A 15,996-nucleotide genomic window follows, 5' to 3' on the forward strand; every position below is an offset into this window, starting at 1 on the left:
ATGGCTACATATGGTCTGCTACTGGGGTCTAGCAAGGCGACCCTTTGGGTCCTTTTCACTTTGCACTAGTGTTGCATCTCTTGATTCTACATATCCATTCCATTTGCCAGTTATTGTTACATGCTTGGTGCCTAGATGATGGGACTCTGATCGGAGATACAAAACAGGTGGCAACATCATTAGGTATGATTCAAGAAAAATAACCTTCTTACGGGCTGGTTCTTAATGTGGCTAAAACTGAGATATTTTGGCCATCAATGGATCCACGCCGCTCCACTCCTGGTCTCTTTCCTTCACATTTTTCCTGTCCTCAGCATGGGGTTAAGTTGCATGGAGGTGCGGTCAGCACTGATTCATCCTTTGTCACGGGCCTTGCTTGCAAGCGTGTTAAAAAGGTTATGACTTTGATGGACCATTTAGCTGTTTTGGAAGATCCATAGTGTGAGTTAGCACTCTTACAAGCTTGTGTTATGCTCTCTAAGTTGGTCTTTGCGATTCATACTTGTCCACCAACTCTTTTTAGAGAGGCAGCTAAGACTTTTGATCGATATATTCACAGTGTTCTCCAGGGTATTGTGGTTTCTGATGATCCTGGCTTTGATGATTTGCAATGGTGTTTATCGACACCCCCATTACGTCTTGGTAGGTTAGGTATTATTTGTGCCACTGATGTCTCTACTTTTGCTTTTGTTACCTCCTGTTGTTAGACTTCTGAGCTTCAGAACCACATTCTTAGGAGTTATGGCACAATGCCTTTAGATGATATTCTTGATGTTGCTAGCAGTGAATTGAGTCTCTATCTAACCGATTTTGACCTCAACTCCTGGCTGTGAATGCTACCGTCCCCTCAAAACCACAAAAAGTTTTGGCAGAAGCGTTCTACTGTATGATTGGTGCTGGTCTTGAGAGGGAATTTAAGTTATATGTTCGTCAAAAAACAATCATTGGATGCTTGCAGTCAGAACACGCAAAGGATTTTCTACTTGCTATTCCGATGGAGGGACTTAGGCAGCATATGTCGCCGGTGGAGTATTATATCGTTTTATTCTATTCTCCGGTACCGTCTCATGATTTCCTTGTACTTTGACGGTGGTCGATCTATGCCCTGTTTGCAAAAATAGTAGACTAGATGCTTTCGGGGACCATGCAACACATTGTAGACATTTTCCATGTTTTAAATACCGACATGATCATGTCATAGACATTTTATACGCATTTTGGAGAACTGGGGTACAAGTGAAGAAAAAGGCTCCTGTCAATTTTCTCATTGATCCGAATGAGAGTAGATCGACGCTTCGGCCTGCGGATGTATTAATCTACAGTTGGTCGGAGGGGAAGCATGCGTGTGTTGATGTAACTAGAGCATCTCCGTTAGTGGGGCTTAGGAATGGAGTCTTTGAGGTGGGAGAAACAACTAATAGAGCAGCGGCAGGGAAAATTGAGAAACACGAGAATGCTTGTAGGGCTAACCAGCATTGGTTCATTCCGTTTAGTTTCGACACTTTTGGTTTCTTTGCACAACAGTCTGTTGGGCTCCTTAAGAGGTTACAGAAAGTTATGGATAGTAACGTTATGACAGGTAGTTCTAACGAGTTTGCATTTAGGATGATAGGATTTTTCATTCAAAAAAGACTTGCGGCGAAGCTTGTTGCACGGTTGTTTTAATTATTTGTAAAGTTCGTTATCGTTATTAATAAAAAATTTCACTTAAAAAAAAAATAATAATAATAATAATAAATAAATAAATAATAAAAATCTAACTGGAGATACGGGTAAAAATGATAAAACACACTATATAATGAACATAACCAAAATTTCATGTTCTGTTCGCTGATAACAAACAATGAATATTTTATTATTTATTCAAAATAAATATTGAATTCAAATTCAATATTTTCTTGGCAGACCTTTTCCAAGAATTTTGTCCGCCCGAACGAACGACCACGCAAAGAAATAGCACATTCAATCTTAAACAAAACAAATGAACGAAGAAATGTTTCTTAGCTTGTCTCCATGTTTTTTCTTGAATTAATTAGCTCCTTGCGAGTGCTATATCAATTAATTAATTCACAAGGCTACACTTCCTTCTGACCTCCCCTTGCTTCCCTGTTAGAACCTGTATTTCTCCCATTTTCGTCATTGCATTAACAAACTTTGTTCCCCAGGCTGATGGTAGAGCTGAATTGCCTCCCACTTCTCTTAAAGTTCGTGTATCAGTGAGTAATGACTGGTCCGATGTGAATAAGCCTTTGTTTTGTAACAAACCAGTGTAATATTTGTTGTCTAAAGTGGTAGGTGTGATTGTGTCCATGACCACAATGTTATCGACTGTGCTTACATTGCCACATCGTTGTCTTAATGATGCTGCCAGATTACTGTCTAGAGTAGGATCTGGTATTCCAGAATTCTTGAAGTTTACTTGCCTTCCAGAGATAGAAGAACAATGCGATACACCTATGGAATGTCCACCTGCAAACAGGCACCATGATTTTGTTTATCTTAGTCTTTTAGATGGCTCAAGGGACGCAATATGAAACTATGAAAGTACGCCAGCATACAGGCATACAACCCACGAGTAGGATAATACCTGAGAGGGTGACCATTTCCTCAAGTGATAGGCCCTTTAAAGCGAAGCTTTGAATAAGTGAACTAACATTAGCAAAAGGAGGTGGAAGGTTTTGTAGAGCTTCAGATTCTAGAGAGATTCGGCCATCTTTACGCCCCCCACGAACAGCGTAACGGTTGAACCTACCAGTCTAATGATATGGCCAAGCAAATGAAACTCAGTAGAAAAACAATCTTAATTACTAATTAAGATACTCGAGAAGTTTGAACTGTTTCGTGCGTGGACTATATGTAGCACTTACCAGCGCAACACTTTCTCTGGCTGCATATGTAAGAATGTCAGCGCATGATACTACATTAGGACACTGGCTCTCCAAAACTTGTTTAATTTGGTCGATGACATTGAATCCTTGGAGGCTAGGGTTATTTGGAGCTGCATCTTTCTCTGCTTTGTTATTCGATGTAGAGTTTAGTAGGATAGATCCATCACATCCCTGCATTGTTAATTAAAAACATGCAAGTTTCAAATATATAGTAAGCCTACGCTTATTTTATCAATTACTTAAACAATATATCATCATATATATAATAGTTCCTAAATATACTTAATTATATATAAGCATAAATGTCACACACCCTCACAAAGCAATCATGGAAATGCATCCTTATTAACCTAGGAGGAACCCTTGCATCTTGACTAACAATATCCTTCATCAACCTAGCGATCAGATCCTCAGCTTGTGGACATGATTTTTGGTAATAGTAAAAACTTAGTCCGTCACCATTTCTCCCACCCCATCCAGTGCCATCAGCTCCAACTTCTGATATGAAGAACCCCAGGGCAATAAGGCAAATAACCATTTCAAGAACCTTCATTGTGCTTAAATAATTTGAGTACTTATTAGTCTCTGTTGCTCTTTTTCTCTACAATAGGGAAGTTCCCCTCTGCTTTTATATGCAAGGTATACCTTTCTCTTTGACTTTGTAAATGATACATTATATGTTAGTCGTCGAAGAAATACTATATATTTAAAAGTTCAACATGAGGATATACTATTACCACGCGCGGAGTTGACAAAAGTATAATGCAAAAAAGGCACAATGAAATTTGTATTTTAGATGGAGTGTACATGTATATATTTGAAGCCATTGTTGCGAGAGTAATCTCGGTAGTGCTAGAGTAGTAACTTTTATGCCTTAATTAGTTACAAAAACTTGGATCAGATTTGAGATTTATTACTGACCAGTAGTCAGTAGAACAGGACATGACCACACCCTAACCCTTGCAAATTCTAGTGGTGGTATTGTTTGAAGATTGAAACGATTAATAACGGATTTGAGATTTAATGGTAATGTAGAAATGTCTTAAAATTGTTTCAATTTTGAAAAGCTTTTTTTTTGTTTTTTTTGTTTTAGATTACTTTTACGCCAAGTCAACTGGAATCCAAAGACTAATTTGGAGTGAGGGCTAACTGTCTAAATGAGGTGATGATGAACTCATGAAAGTATAAAACCACATCCAAACGTGGGCATTTCAACTGATTTGTGAATTTTATATATGACCAAATACAACGATATATTTTAGAGATGATATTATTGATTAAAGTAGAAGGGAGAGTTCCATAGTCGTGGCTCCTTCCATTTCAGTTCACAAATTTTCTATGAAAATCATGATCGACGACTTCACTTATTAATATATGGGAAGCAAGTAGTTTGATTGTCAGCCATTCTCAGATTTAAGAGTATGATACTGTGATGCATGCATCCTAATTAGGGGTGATAATTTGGCTCTCAACCCGCCCCAACCCCGGCCTTCAAAAATACATGTTAAAGCCCTCAAAAGTTGGCTCTCACAGATTTGAGGGCGGACACACCTATGAGAGGTGGGCTAGGGCATAGATTCTGAAACATGAACCCTACCTCATGCATTTTTTTGTTATTTTACATTACATATACTAGTAGAGGGCGTAACACCGGACTGAAAGCAAATATCTTGTGAATTGTGAACATAAATATGGATATTATTGAACTCTATTCTCTTCCAAACAATCTCTAAAATATGGTCCACCTAGATCCCAAGTTTGAAGCCTATATAAGATGAATTATGGATATTATTTTAAGTGAGAAACAAATAACCATAGAGAACACGATTATTGGAATATTTTAGCGAACCGAAATTTTTTAATACCTTATAACTTTATTTTTAGCACATTCTTATATAGTTGTATTCCCCTTTATTTCTAAGATGCCTTTGTTGGGAAAGATTAGAATCACTAATCTTTGGGGAAGAAAAAGAGACATAGTGCGCATTTACAAGGCCCAGGCCAGTTAACCCTTTTTCCGTTGATTTTTTTTTTTATTTTTTTAAAAAAGATGAATAATACCAAATAATATAATAATAATAAAATAAATGTGAGAAAAGGAGTATATGGTGACTGACTCTAATACACGGACGCACCAATTCAAGGGTTGTGTCCGCGTCAGACACGCATCGGATGCGAATGCGTGCACGGACGCGGCTCGGATGTCTGTCTGACGCGGTCAATATGGCCAAGACGCGGTCAATTGAAATGGATGCAGGTCAGGATGCGAGTCAATCCAAAAAAAATAAAAATAAAAATAAAAATCAACTGAGAAAAGGAGAGGAGAGAGAGATAAGGGACTAATCAGTCGAGAAAATTGGAGATATGTGGTTGCAATCGACGGGATTTGATAAATAGAGAAGATTTGCTGAATTGCCGACCCCAACCACATCACCCATTTGCAATTCCACCGTTGAGATTGTACATTGTTTACATTTATAAACCTTCACTATCGCTGGCTCTAAAAGAGATCTACTATTGACCACATGTTATTACATTTTTGAAACCACATTTTTGCTTATTGAAATACCACTTTCATGTGAAAGAGAAAAATCAATAGTTAAAATTCACTCAAAAAAAAAAAGGGTATTTAATTTAGACTTTGGTCCTAACAATAGTGGGTTTATTAGGGTTTAGTCCAGAAAAGTTTGAATATTATGGTTTAGTCCTAGTTCTGGTTGTTGATTGTGGTCAATCTGCTTGTATTTTTAAAATAACAATAATACCCCTCACGTGCAACGTCACGTGAATATATAAATTAGACTTTGATACAAGAAATAAGGTCATCTTCTAAGACTTGGTCCCTACTGTTATTTGACAAATTAGAGTTTAGTCCTACTTGGTCACATGTTCAAGGCTCCAACAATTCTTCCCAATCTCTTCTGGTATCGATCTACCCAAACGATTAAGACTCAGATACAACCCCCTTAACTTATGAAAGCTTCCCACAAAATCAATTAATGTTACATTAACTTGGTTACCAGCTAAATTCAACACCTTTAAACCAAAACAATTCGAAAGGACAGCTGGAATTTCCCCTACAAATCTATTAAACCCAAGGTTCAAAACTCGTAACCCCTTCAAACTCCCAACACCAATAGGCAAACTCCCCGATAATGAATTCCATTCAAAATCAAACACTTGAAGATTCTTCAAACCCCAAATCTCCACAGGAATTTCACCATCAAAATCATTAAACGGCATCTGATAAGTGCTCAAAAAGTGCTATTTAACCCTCGATTATGCCTCTTGTTTAGCCATCTTAGTGGACTAATAGTGTTTATAAGTTGTGTTTTAAGATTCTACAGGTGAAAAAGAGAGTTTTGTAGAATATTAGAGAAAATGGGGTAAAACGGCAATTCGAGCATCAATGATCACATGGGAGGTCCGTGGACAATCATGGAGAAGGCCAAAGAATTGGAGCTATTAAATATGCGACTTGGACCTATTTTAAAGTCTATTTGGAAGCCCAAGGCCAAAGGATTCGTTGCTTGGACCAAAGCCCGCAAAAAGGATAGAAGGATAGGCGAGAAGAGAGAAAATGGGCTTGCGGGGGCGGGACGATGGATCGAAAGCGTCGACGCATTGATTACATCCGGGACGATAGATCGAAAGGTCGAGCGCGATTGATTAAGTCCGGGCGCGATGGATAATGCGTCCGCATTTATGAATCGACATCTTGTAGCCAATTCCTTCTCGGTTTTGAAGACGCGAAGTCGGACTCTCGAAAAGAAACCTATTTGTATTAGGAAACAAATGGCGGTTTGGAATGCTTCTAGAACTCATTGTAACCCCTATAAATAGAGGACCTAAGTGCCTCATGTAATGGGCCAATTCACTTATATTCTTGTCTCCTAACTTGAGGCGAGAGAGATTAATAATAAAAGATCGGTTTTAACTAGGTCGAGTCTTAATAAATTAGTCTTTCTAGTCTTATGTTCTTCAACTCTTCTTCTTCTCGTTCTTCGTGTTCTTCCTTCTATATGGAAGGCTAATCTTCTCCTTCAAGGGAGGGATGAAGCCGCTTTAAGGGTTTAATGATTCTTACGGTTCATGGTGTTCTTCAATCAGGGTTAGTTCTTTATGTTTGTAGTTATTAGTTCCATTGCCCACACCGGGGATGGAAGTATAGAATAGGGTTTATGTTTTGCAATATTAATATCATGCTAGTGTTCTTTACTTTTCTTCTAGTAGTACAATTCTTTAGAGTTCGGGAAGTATTCTTTGTGTTGCCTTAGAAGGGGTAGCCTCGGGAGTGGTGCCTTAGGGAAGTATTCTTTGTGTTTGCCTTAAGTGGTGATTCATTGAATGGTCAGCCTCTATTAGGAAGTACTCCTTGATGTTGCTCTTGGTAATACATTGAATGGCTGCCCGAGCTTACATAAAAGGAAAGAAGATATTAATAGCATAAACATAAGAACAACCTTAAGTAGAGTTAATTGTTAACGATGTTTCAGTCGAAGAGGCATCGGCTCTCGCCGATTGCCTAATTGTAGTCTACTTGTAAGAACAACCATGAAGCGAAGGTCATAGATTAAAAGTATTGGTGGATTCTAATCTCTTGAATTCTCTCTATAAAATTCTCAATAGTTTAGTTAATTTAGCTTAGTTTAGCATTAGAATCTACAATCTCTACAATATTAGTTTTAATCCCTCAAACCCCTTTTCCAAATTCTGTCTTCTTCACATAACATACACTTAAAAGTGGAACGATACCCTACTCATCCTTTACTTATTGAGGGATAATTAGGTTTTGATATCGCTTCTTTTTGTTCAACGACCATACCACATCTAACACACAAAAAGAGGGTCAAATGTCAAAATTTGCGGCTTTAAGTTTAAGTTGTTGTTTATGTTTTTCTTTTTCTTTCAAGATTAGAATTTTGGATATTGAGGTAATTTTAGCGCATCATCCATCCTTTTAAGAAAGAAAGAAGCTTGAAGGACATCTCAAGACAAGATCTACCATCCAAAGTTAGTCGAATCTTCATTCTTTTATTGCTTTCTTAGTATAGTTGCATCATAGTTTAGTTTTATTGCTTTCTAGTATAATTGCATTTAGGATCTTTTCAACAATTGAAGTTGTAAGCCAACACAAATGAAATATCGGACTCTAGTGTTTCTTATGTCCTAATCTTGACAAACGGACTATCGCCCGTAGGCAGGTGGTACTTAAGCAATCCAAGTGATTCACCATAACCCTAGAAGAGACGACTTTTAGACAACGGCGAGATACTAGTGCAAAAGCCTAACCCAAATTGAAGGAAAGTAGTTTTACATTCTAGTATAATTTAGAATAGTTGCATATTAGTTTAATTACCTTCAAGCATAGTAGGATAGTTTTTTTGTTATTTTCGCGTAGAATTTTCTAGTGTATGCCCCGTCGTCCATATCATCGTCCGGAAGAACAATAACAATGGACAAGGTTTAACAACCGACTCACAAGAATACTAGACGAGATTAATACAATGGCCGCAGCAATGATGGAGGTGTTTTGGACACCAATAATCCCCGAAGCTATCCCACCCATGCAAACACAATGAGGAAGAAGAAGCCGGCGACTTCTATTCACCAATTATTGGAGACCCACCCGGTATTGTTTTTCCGAGACGAAGCTAATCAATTTGAACTTAGAGCATCGAATCTCTATGCTTCCAAAGTTCAATAGTTCGAACAAATGTTCACCTTTTGTGTTCACATGAACAAATTTCTATCGATCCTCGAACTTTCAAGAACCGAATATCGGGGATGAGAGTATCAAGTTAATTCTTTTCCACTCTCACTTTCGAAGGTAAAGCATCCGAATGGTTAACCGCACAGCCCGATCAATTCAATCAACAACTGGGAGAAGTTGAGAACAAAGTTTATGAACAAGTTCTACCCACCCCTGAGAAGACATATGCCATGCAAAGAAGCCATCGGCAATTTCAAAGGGAAGGTGGTGAAGAATATCATCAAAGCCGGGAGAAATTCAATAATCTGCTAGTCTCATGTCCACATCATGGTTATGATAAGAGCACAATCGGCTCATTTTTTTCTTTTCGAGGACTTTATACTATGAACAAGCGGATGATCTGATCCAATGCATCAAGGTAAGTTTACATCATTGGATGGAGAGGAAGCCTACAACTTTCTCGAGAATTTAGTCAAGACACTCAACAATGGAGTACTAGCAACGAGGACGTAGCTAGAGTGGAGGGTGCCTTAAAGAAATTTGGCAACCAAATTCAAGAAGACCCAAATCAAGCAATGCTATCAATTATGGCAAGCCTATCAACGGGACTTGAAAATCTAAACAAGAAGTTTGATCAGTTCTCCATGAATCCTCCAAAACCAAACAATTTCCAAGCTAAACCTCGACCATCCAAGCCTTGTTATACCATTTGTGAGCTATGTTCGATGAAGGCCACACCAATCAAGAGTGTTCAGATTATCCGGATACTAATGCAAAGGCATGTAGTATCAATTCTTTAGGAAGAAATAACCAGCCTCAATCGGGGGGACGTAATTATTGGAAGCCACAAAATACAAATCGAGGAATTTTTCCTCCGTGATTTCAAAATCACCAAATCGGTTCGAAATAACCCGATGTCGGTTCCAAAACCGCCCGGCGACCATACGTAAATCAACAACCATACCCAAACCGGCAATACCAAGCCAACACAAACAGAGAGTTAGTACCAGATCTTATGAGTGGATATATTGCCCCCTACGCTCAATCAAGCAAAGCGGTTATCCCATCCGGGAAGAAGCTATCACCACCATTGTCAATGAAATAAAACGGACAAATCAAAGAACCCGAAGTTGGAGAATAACTTTAGTGTCATTCAAGGCCGATAGGGCAAATCGCCGCCGCTTTGACAGAGAGATCAAAAGGAGCATTACCAAGCCGGAGCCAAATCCGAAAGAAAGAGGTATCTTGCGGTGGATAACCCGAGATTACTCGGTCGAATGCCCAAGTAAATTCTGTCACCACTCGAGGTCGCAAGAAAGTTGATAACAAGATTGTCTATGAACCAGGGAAAAGATTCTGTGGAGCCTAAGGTAACTTATGTCCCCACCATCCCACCCAGTTCTAACATTCCGGATATATCTAGTGTTGTGCCACCAAGAAGAAACCGCATTGCAAAAGAAGTTGAAGGAACTACTGTGGAAGTAAGTAAGAAGAAGCCATCATGAGTGACTCCACCTGTCACTCCACTAATTGTTACCAAGCCAACCGACGCCGAAAGAAGAGAACCGATATTGAAGAATCCGCCAGCACCGTTTCCTTCGAAACTAGTGAATACCGAAAAGATGACCGATCTGAGGAGATTTGCGATGTATTTCAGAATTTGCGATTAATATCCCATTTCTGACTGCCATCAAGGAAGTTCCCTCTTATGCCAAGTTCCTGAAAGATCTAGTAAAGAAGAAGACCAACATTCCGAAAGAAGCTTTTATCGCTCAAAGATGTTCATCGTACCTACAAAATCTATCGATTGTGAAACTGAAAGATCCCGAAGTCCAACCGTTACATGTAGAATTGAGATTCTTTGGAGGAACAAGCTTTACTAGATTTGGGTGCCGGTGTGAATCTTCTACCATATTTCGCCTCACGAAGTTGGGCTTGAAGGATCTAAACCGACCGATGTTACTTTACAACAAGGCGATAGATCGATCGAAGATACCTAGAGGACTAATTGAAGACGCCATAGTCAAGATCGAAGACTTCTATTATCCGGTTGATTTCATAGTACTAGACACGTAACCTACATCCGGTAGGCGATACCAATCATTCTAGGCGGACCATTCTTGGCCACTGCAAATGCACTCATCAACCGTCGAAACGGTAATATGGCGTTATCCTTTGGTAATATGAAAGTCGAGACCAATGTTTTCCATATGTTACAAAGAACCACGGGAGGTGTGTACCGCGAATCGAGGTTTGTATGATTGAAGCGTTAGCACGCGATTATCGACTCATTCATATCCTGGCGATGAGTTATTGAAAGCTCGACGGACTTCAGTTTGTGAGGAACTTAGTGTTGAAATAATCAATGCGATTTTGATTCATCACCGTCATGGATGACATCAAGTTCAAAGAAAAGCTTGAATCACCTATGCTTGATGGACCACCTAAAGAGCTTAAGAAGGAGCCACCTAAGCTAGAATTGAAGCCTTTACCGTCTACACTCAAGTATGTTTTCTTGGGAGATTTAGGAACCTACCCAGTAGTCATTGCATCAGATTTAACTGCGGAGCAGGAATCCAGGTTAGTAACACTTTCAAAGGAACACAAGTCAGCTATAGGTTGGACAATTGATGATATCAAGGGGATCAGCCCTATGATAGTTCAACATAGGATTCATCTGGAAGAGGATTCCAAGACTTCTAAACAACCACAGAGGAGGCTTAATCCGAAAATGAAGGAAGTAGTTAGAGAAGAGGTCGTCAAACTCCTTGACGCCGGCATTATCTACCCTATTTCTGATAGTCAATGGGTTAGTCCAGTTCAAGTTGTGCCAAAGAAGTCCGGAACCACGATGATCGAGAAAACGAGAACAATGAGTTGATTCCAACCAGATTCAGACCGGATGGAGAGTTTGCATCGATTACGAAGTGAATAGCGATCGAGGAAAGACCATTTTCCATTGCCATTTATCGATCGATGTTAGAAAGATTAGCGGACAAGCTTACTACTGCTTTCTTGATGGTTACTCGGGATATTTTCAAATCCATATTCACCCCGAGGACCAAGAGAAGACCACATTCACATGTCCATTCGAACATTAAGCCCACCGTCATTATGCCTTTTGGTCTATGCAATGCACCACCCACTTTTCAGCGATGCATGATGAGTATTTTTGACGACATGGTGGAGAAATACATGGAAGTTTTATGGACGATTTTTCAGTTTTGGATCATCTTTTGAGGATTGCCTACACCATCTCTCCTTAGTCTTTAAACGTTGTTGCGATACCAACTTAGTTCGATCGGGAAAAGTGTCACTTCATGATAAAGGAAGGGATAGTGCTAGGTCACCAAGTTTCAAAGGAAGGAATTCTAGTAGATCGAAATAAGATTGATATTATAAAGGATCTACCCAAACCGAGAACTGCAAAAAGATATCCGTGCCTTCCTAGGTCACGCGGGATTCTACCGTCGATTTATCAAAGATTTCAGCAGAATTGCAAGACCGCTGTCACATCTGTTAGGGAAAGATATTGTCTTTGATTTTGATACATCATGTGTTGAAGCTTTTATGAAGTTAAAGGAAGCACTAACTTCAAAGACCAATCATTCGTCGTATACCGATTGGAGCCAGCCATTTGAAATCATGTGTGATGCATCTGATTATGCTATAGGAGCCGTTCTAGGACAAAGAGACAAGAAAGTGCCATATGCAATCTACTATGCTAGCAAGACTCTAAATGGAGCTCAGATTAATTATTCTACCATTGAGAAGGAACTCTTAGCCGTCGTCTATTCTCTTGACAAATTTCGACAATATCTGATAGGTTCAAAGGTGATTGTCTATACTGACCATGCTGCCTTGCGTCATTTACTCGCTAAGCAGGATGCCAAGCCAAGATTGATCCGATGGATACTACTTTTACAAGAATTTGATTTGGAGATACGTGATAAGAAAGGAACAGAGAATGTCATTGCTGATCACCTTTCTAGATTGCTAGTGGAGAATACGGAAGACAATTTACAAATCTGTGAGACTTTTCCTGATGAACGGTTGTTCAGTATATCAGAAGTGCCATGGTACAGCCACATTGCAAATTATCTTGTGACCGACAAGGTACCATCACATTGGAGCAAGCAAGAAAAAGATTTATTCTACTCAAAGGCCAGATATTATTTTTGGGATGATCCATACTTATTCAAGAAGTGTTCGGATCAAATTATTCGAAGATGCATCCCAAAATTGGAACAGGAATCCATTCTATCATTCTGTCATGATCAGCCTTGCGGAGGACACTTTGGCCCGCAACGTACTGCAGACAAGGTATTACAAGCTGGATTCTATTGGCCTACTCTTTTTAAAGATGCAAATATTTATTGCAAAGCATGTCCGAGATGCCAATTTCTGGGTAAAATCTCGAAAAGGTTCGAGTGGCCTCAACAACCGATCCTTATCTCATAAATCTTTGATGTATGGGGTATAGATTTCATGGGACCATTTCCTCCTTCTTTTGGTTACACCTACATTCTACTTGCTGTGGACTATGTTTCAAAATGGATTGAAGCAGTTCCTACGAAGACCGCCGATCATAAAGTCGTCGTGGACTTTCTGAAGAAGAACATTCTACCAAGATTTGGAACACCGAGAGCCATCATCAGTGATAACGGTTCTCACTTCTGTAACCGTGTATTTGGGAATCTTATGGCAAAGTATGGAGTAATTCACAAGCTAGCTTTACCATATCATCCTCGGACTAATGGTCAAGCGCGAAGTTTCAATAGGGAAATCAAGAGTATTACGAGAAGACATGAAATCCATCTAGGAAAGATCGGGTCTCTTAGACTCCAAGATGCACTATGGGCATCTGAACAAGATTCAAAACACCCATAGGGATGTCACCCTATCGCTTGGTATATGGAAAAGTGTGTCATCTACGGCTGAGTTAGAACATAAAGCCTATTAAGCAGTGAAAGAGATGAATTTCAACCTAGATCAAGCAGAGAAAGGAGGAAGCTTCGATCGTTGAATTAGAGGAATTGAGAAGTGATGCTTATGATAAGTCGAGGATTTACAAGGATAAGACTAAAGCATTACATGATAGAAGAATTCTGAAGAGAGAATTTGAACCTGGACAGAAGGTTCTGGTCTACAACTCTCGTCTAGAAATTTTCCCTGGAAAGCTGAGATCTAGATGGACGGGACCGTTTATAGTAAGACATGTCACACCTTTTGGAGCTATTGAAGTAGAAGACATAAAGAGAAGGACTCATTTCAAAGTCAATGCTCATCGACTAAAGCCTTTTCTGGAGTTACCTACTGGAGACGTGGAGGCCATTTTTCTCAAGGATCCGGTTTATCAGACCACTGTTGAAGCGGAAAATTGGGGTAAGTTACCTACACACCTTAAAGATTACATTCTATGTCTTGCTTGAACTGTTACTCTGCCTAGTTTAAGTTTTTGCATGAGGGAAGCCAAGCGTAAAGCTTGACTCCTTAGGATCTCATTAGTATAAGTGCCAGCGATAGCCGGGGCCTCGATTTTCATAACTTTGTCCTTTTCTTGAGGGAGTTGCAAGCGCCGGAGTCAAAGTCTCATAACTCTAGTAGACCGAGTATAAAATGTCTATAGGAAGTAAGCATGTTGTTGAGAGATCAGTTTTGGAATGGGAATTCTAGTCTTGAGGATCTGACTTTAAAAGACTCACATTATGTCTTGGGGATCTGACGTAAAAAGACCTAAAAATTTGTTTCTTGAACTAATTATGATATTCGGCATCAATGGTAATATCCTACCTTTTTCTCATCCATTTCATTTACTTCTTTATACATTGAGGTCAATGCATGCATAAGTAGGGGGAGGGTGTACTTGAGAAATGAATTTGAAAATTAGTTTTCAAAACAAAAATATTTTTTGTTTCTATATCGATGCATGAGAAAAAATGAATTTTAATGATGAGTCCGATATATATTCTATACTACTTAGTCTTTGAGTTTGATAGATAGTTGATATTATTGATTTCATTACCGCTTAGACTATTTATTATGCTCGGACATAGTTCTTATTGATAGAATTCTTTATCAAGGCACCACCATAATACTTGGTCGGTTTGTGTACTTTTGCTAGAAGAGAGATTTAAACCCCTAGTAAACCGAAAGTAGAATTTTTAGACTTAGCCCCCGTGAGACTTGAGCTTTATACTCATTTTTTGGAGAGTTCTTACAAAAAATCCGAGTCTTAGTGACTCATCATCTTTCAGTTCTTTATGTCTTTGTAATATAGTCTCATTATTCTTTAATTTGGTTAATCACGAAGTGACATCAACTGGGAGATAGCCATTAGGTCTTGTAGTCTATTCAAAAAATAAAGTATCATAATCGATAAGTCAAGTAGTGAACCCATTCAGCCTTTATCCCACCTAGTAGGACCATCATGTTAAACCCTTTTGAGCCTTTACAATAAACCATTTTCTTTCATAAAACCCTTTACCCGTCACCCAATTCCAGACAAGGAGTATAGCCAAAATCTTTATCACCCATACCCATATGTTTACGAGAATACGAGGGCACAAGGAGGAAGAAAGACCACAAAAGGAAGATTACAAAGAAATATCGAGAGATACAATGAAGTCCATCATTCTGTTCAAAGTGAAAGAAGCTAGTGGAAAACAAGCATATCCAAGACTACTAATCAAGGATATACCAATTTGAGCTTTATAAAAAAAAAAAAAAAAAAAAAAAAAAAAAAAAAGTTGAACGTGAATGGATGGAAAAGCTAAGATAAAGGAAGAATTTTCTCTCTGCAATACGAATTTGAAGAAATCTTCCAAAGAAAAAAAAGCAAAACCCTTAGTGTTTTTTTAAACAACCTTAGAATCCTTTTTACCTTTCCTTCATAAACCAATACCCAAGCCAAGTTACAACCCATGACTTATCATTACAAGATGGTACCTAAGTCTAGAATAGGTGAGAGGATGCTAAAGTGAAGGACCCGACACTTCATATGTGATTGACATTCTTTCCATGAGACTAATTTTATTCAAGTCCGTTTTTCAAAGGTAGTATGTGCGATGTTAAGATGCATTATTCTTTTCCCCACATACATGAGGTAAAATAGTAGACCATCTTCCGAGAGATTCTTTTCTCGAGAGTATGACCGGTGAGGATTGAAAGTCGAGATTATCTACCTATGGTAAACTAGGGATTCCGTTTCTTGGATAGGAGAGTATAGGAGATTGACTAAGCACACACATAAGCCTTGATTGAGAATTTTGTCAATTTTACTATCTCCCATCATAATCTATGAGTCTTTGCAGAAATGTAGTTAGCAATGGAGACTGCCTATTGGGGGTAAGCACTAAGTGGGTCGAATTTCTCTCTCTGAAAAATACTATCATT

General features: G+C 38.8%; 1 protein-coding gene across 1 annotated transcript; it reads right to left on the reverse strand.

Annotated features, from left to right (window-relative positions):
- Positions 1-1,782: 1,782 nt before the first annotated feature.
- Positions 1,783-3,460, reverse strand: LOC147515027 (peroxidase 5-like). Its single transcript, XM_086594432.1, has 4 exons — positions 3,202-3,460; positions 2,868-3,059; positions 2,588-2,756; positions 1,783-2,469 (listed from the first exon to the last, which is right to left on the reverse strand). Exons 1-4 carry the CDS (start codon positions 3,439-3,441, stop codon positions 2,063-2,065), a joined length of 1,008 nt encoding a protein of 335 aa, XP_086450558.1. The 5' UTR covers positions 3,442-3,460; the 3' UTR covers positions 1,783-2,062.
- Between the last annotated feature and the right edge of the window lie 12,536 nt (positions 3,461-15,996).

This window comes from Coptis chinensis, chromosome 2, assembly GCF_015680905.1.
Source record: "Coptis chinensis isolate HL-2020 chromosome 2, ASM1568090v1, whole genome shotgun sequence".
Taxonomy (NCBI): domain Eukaryota; kingdom Viridiplantae; phylum Streptophyta; class Magnoliopsida; order Ranunculales; family Ranunculaceae; genus Coptis; species Coptis chinensis.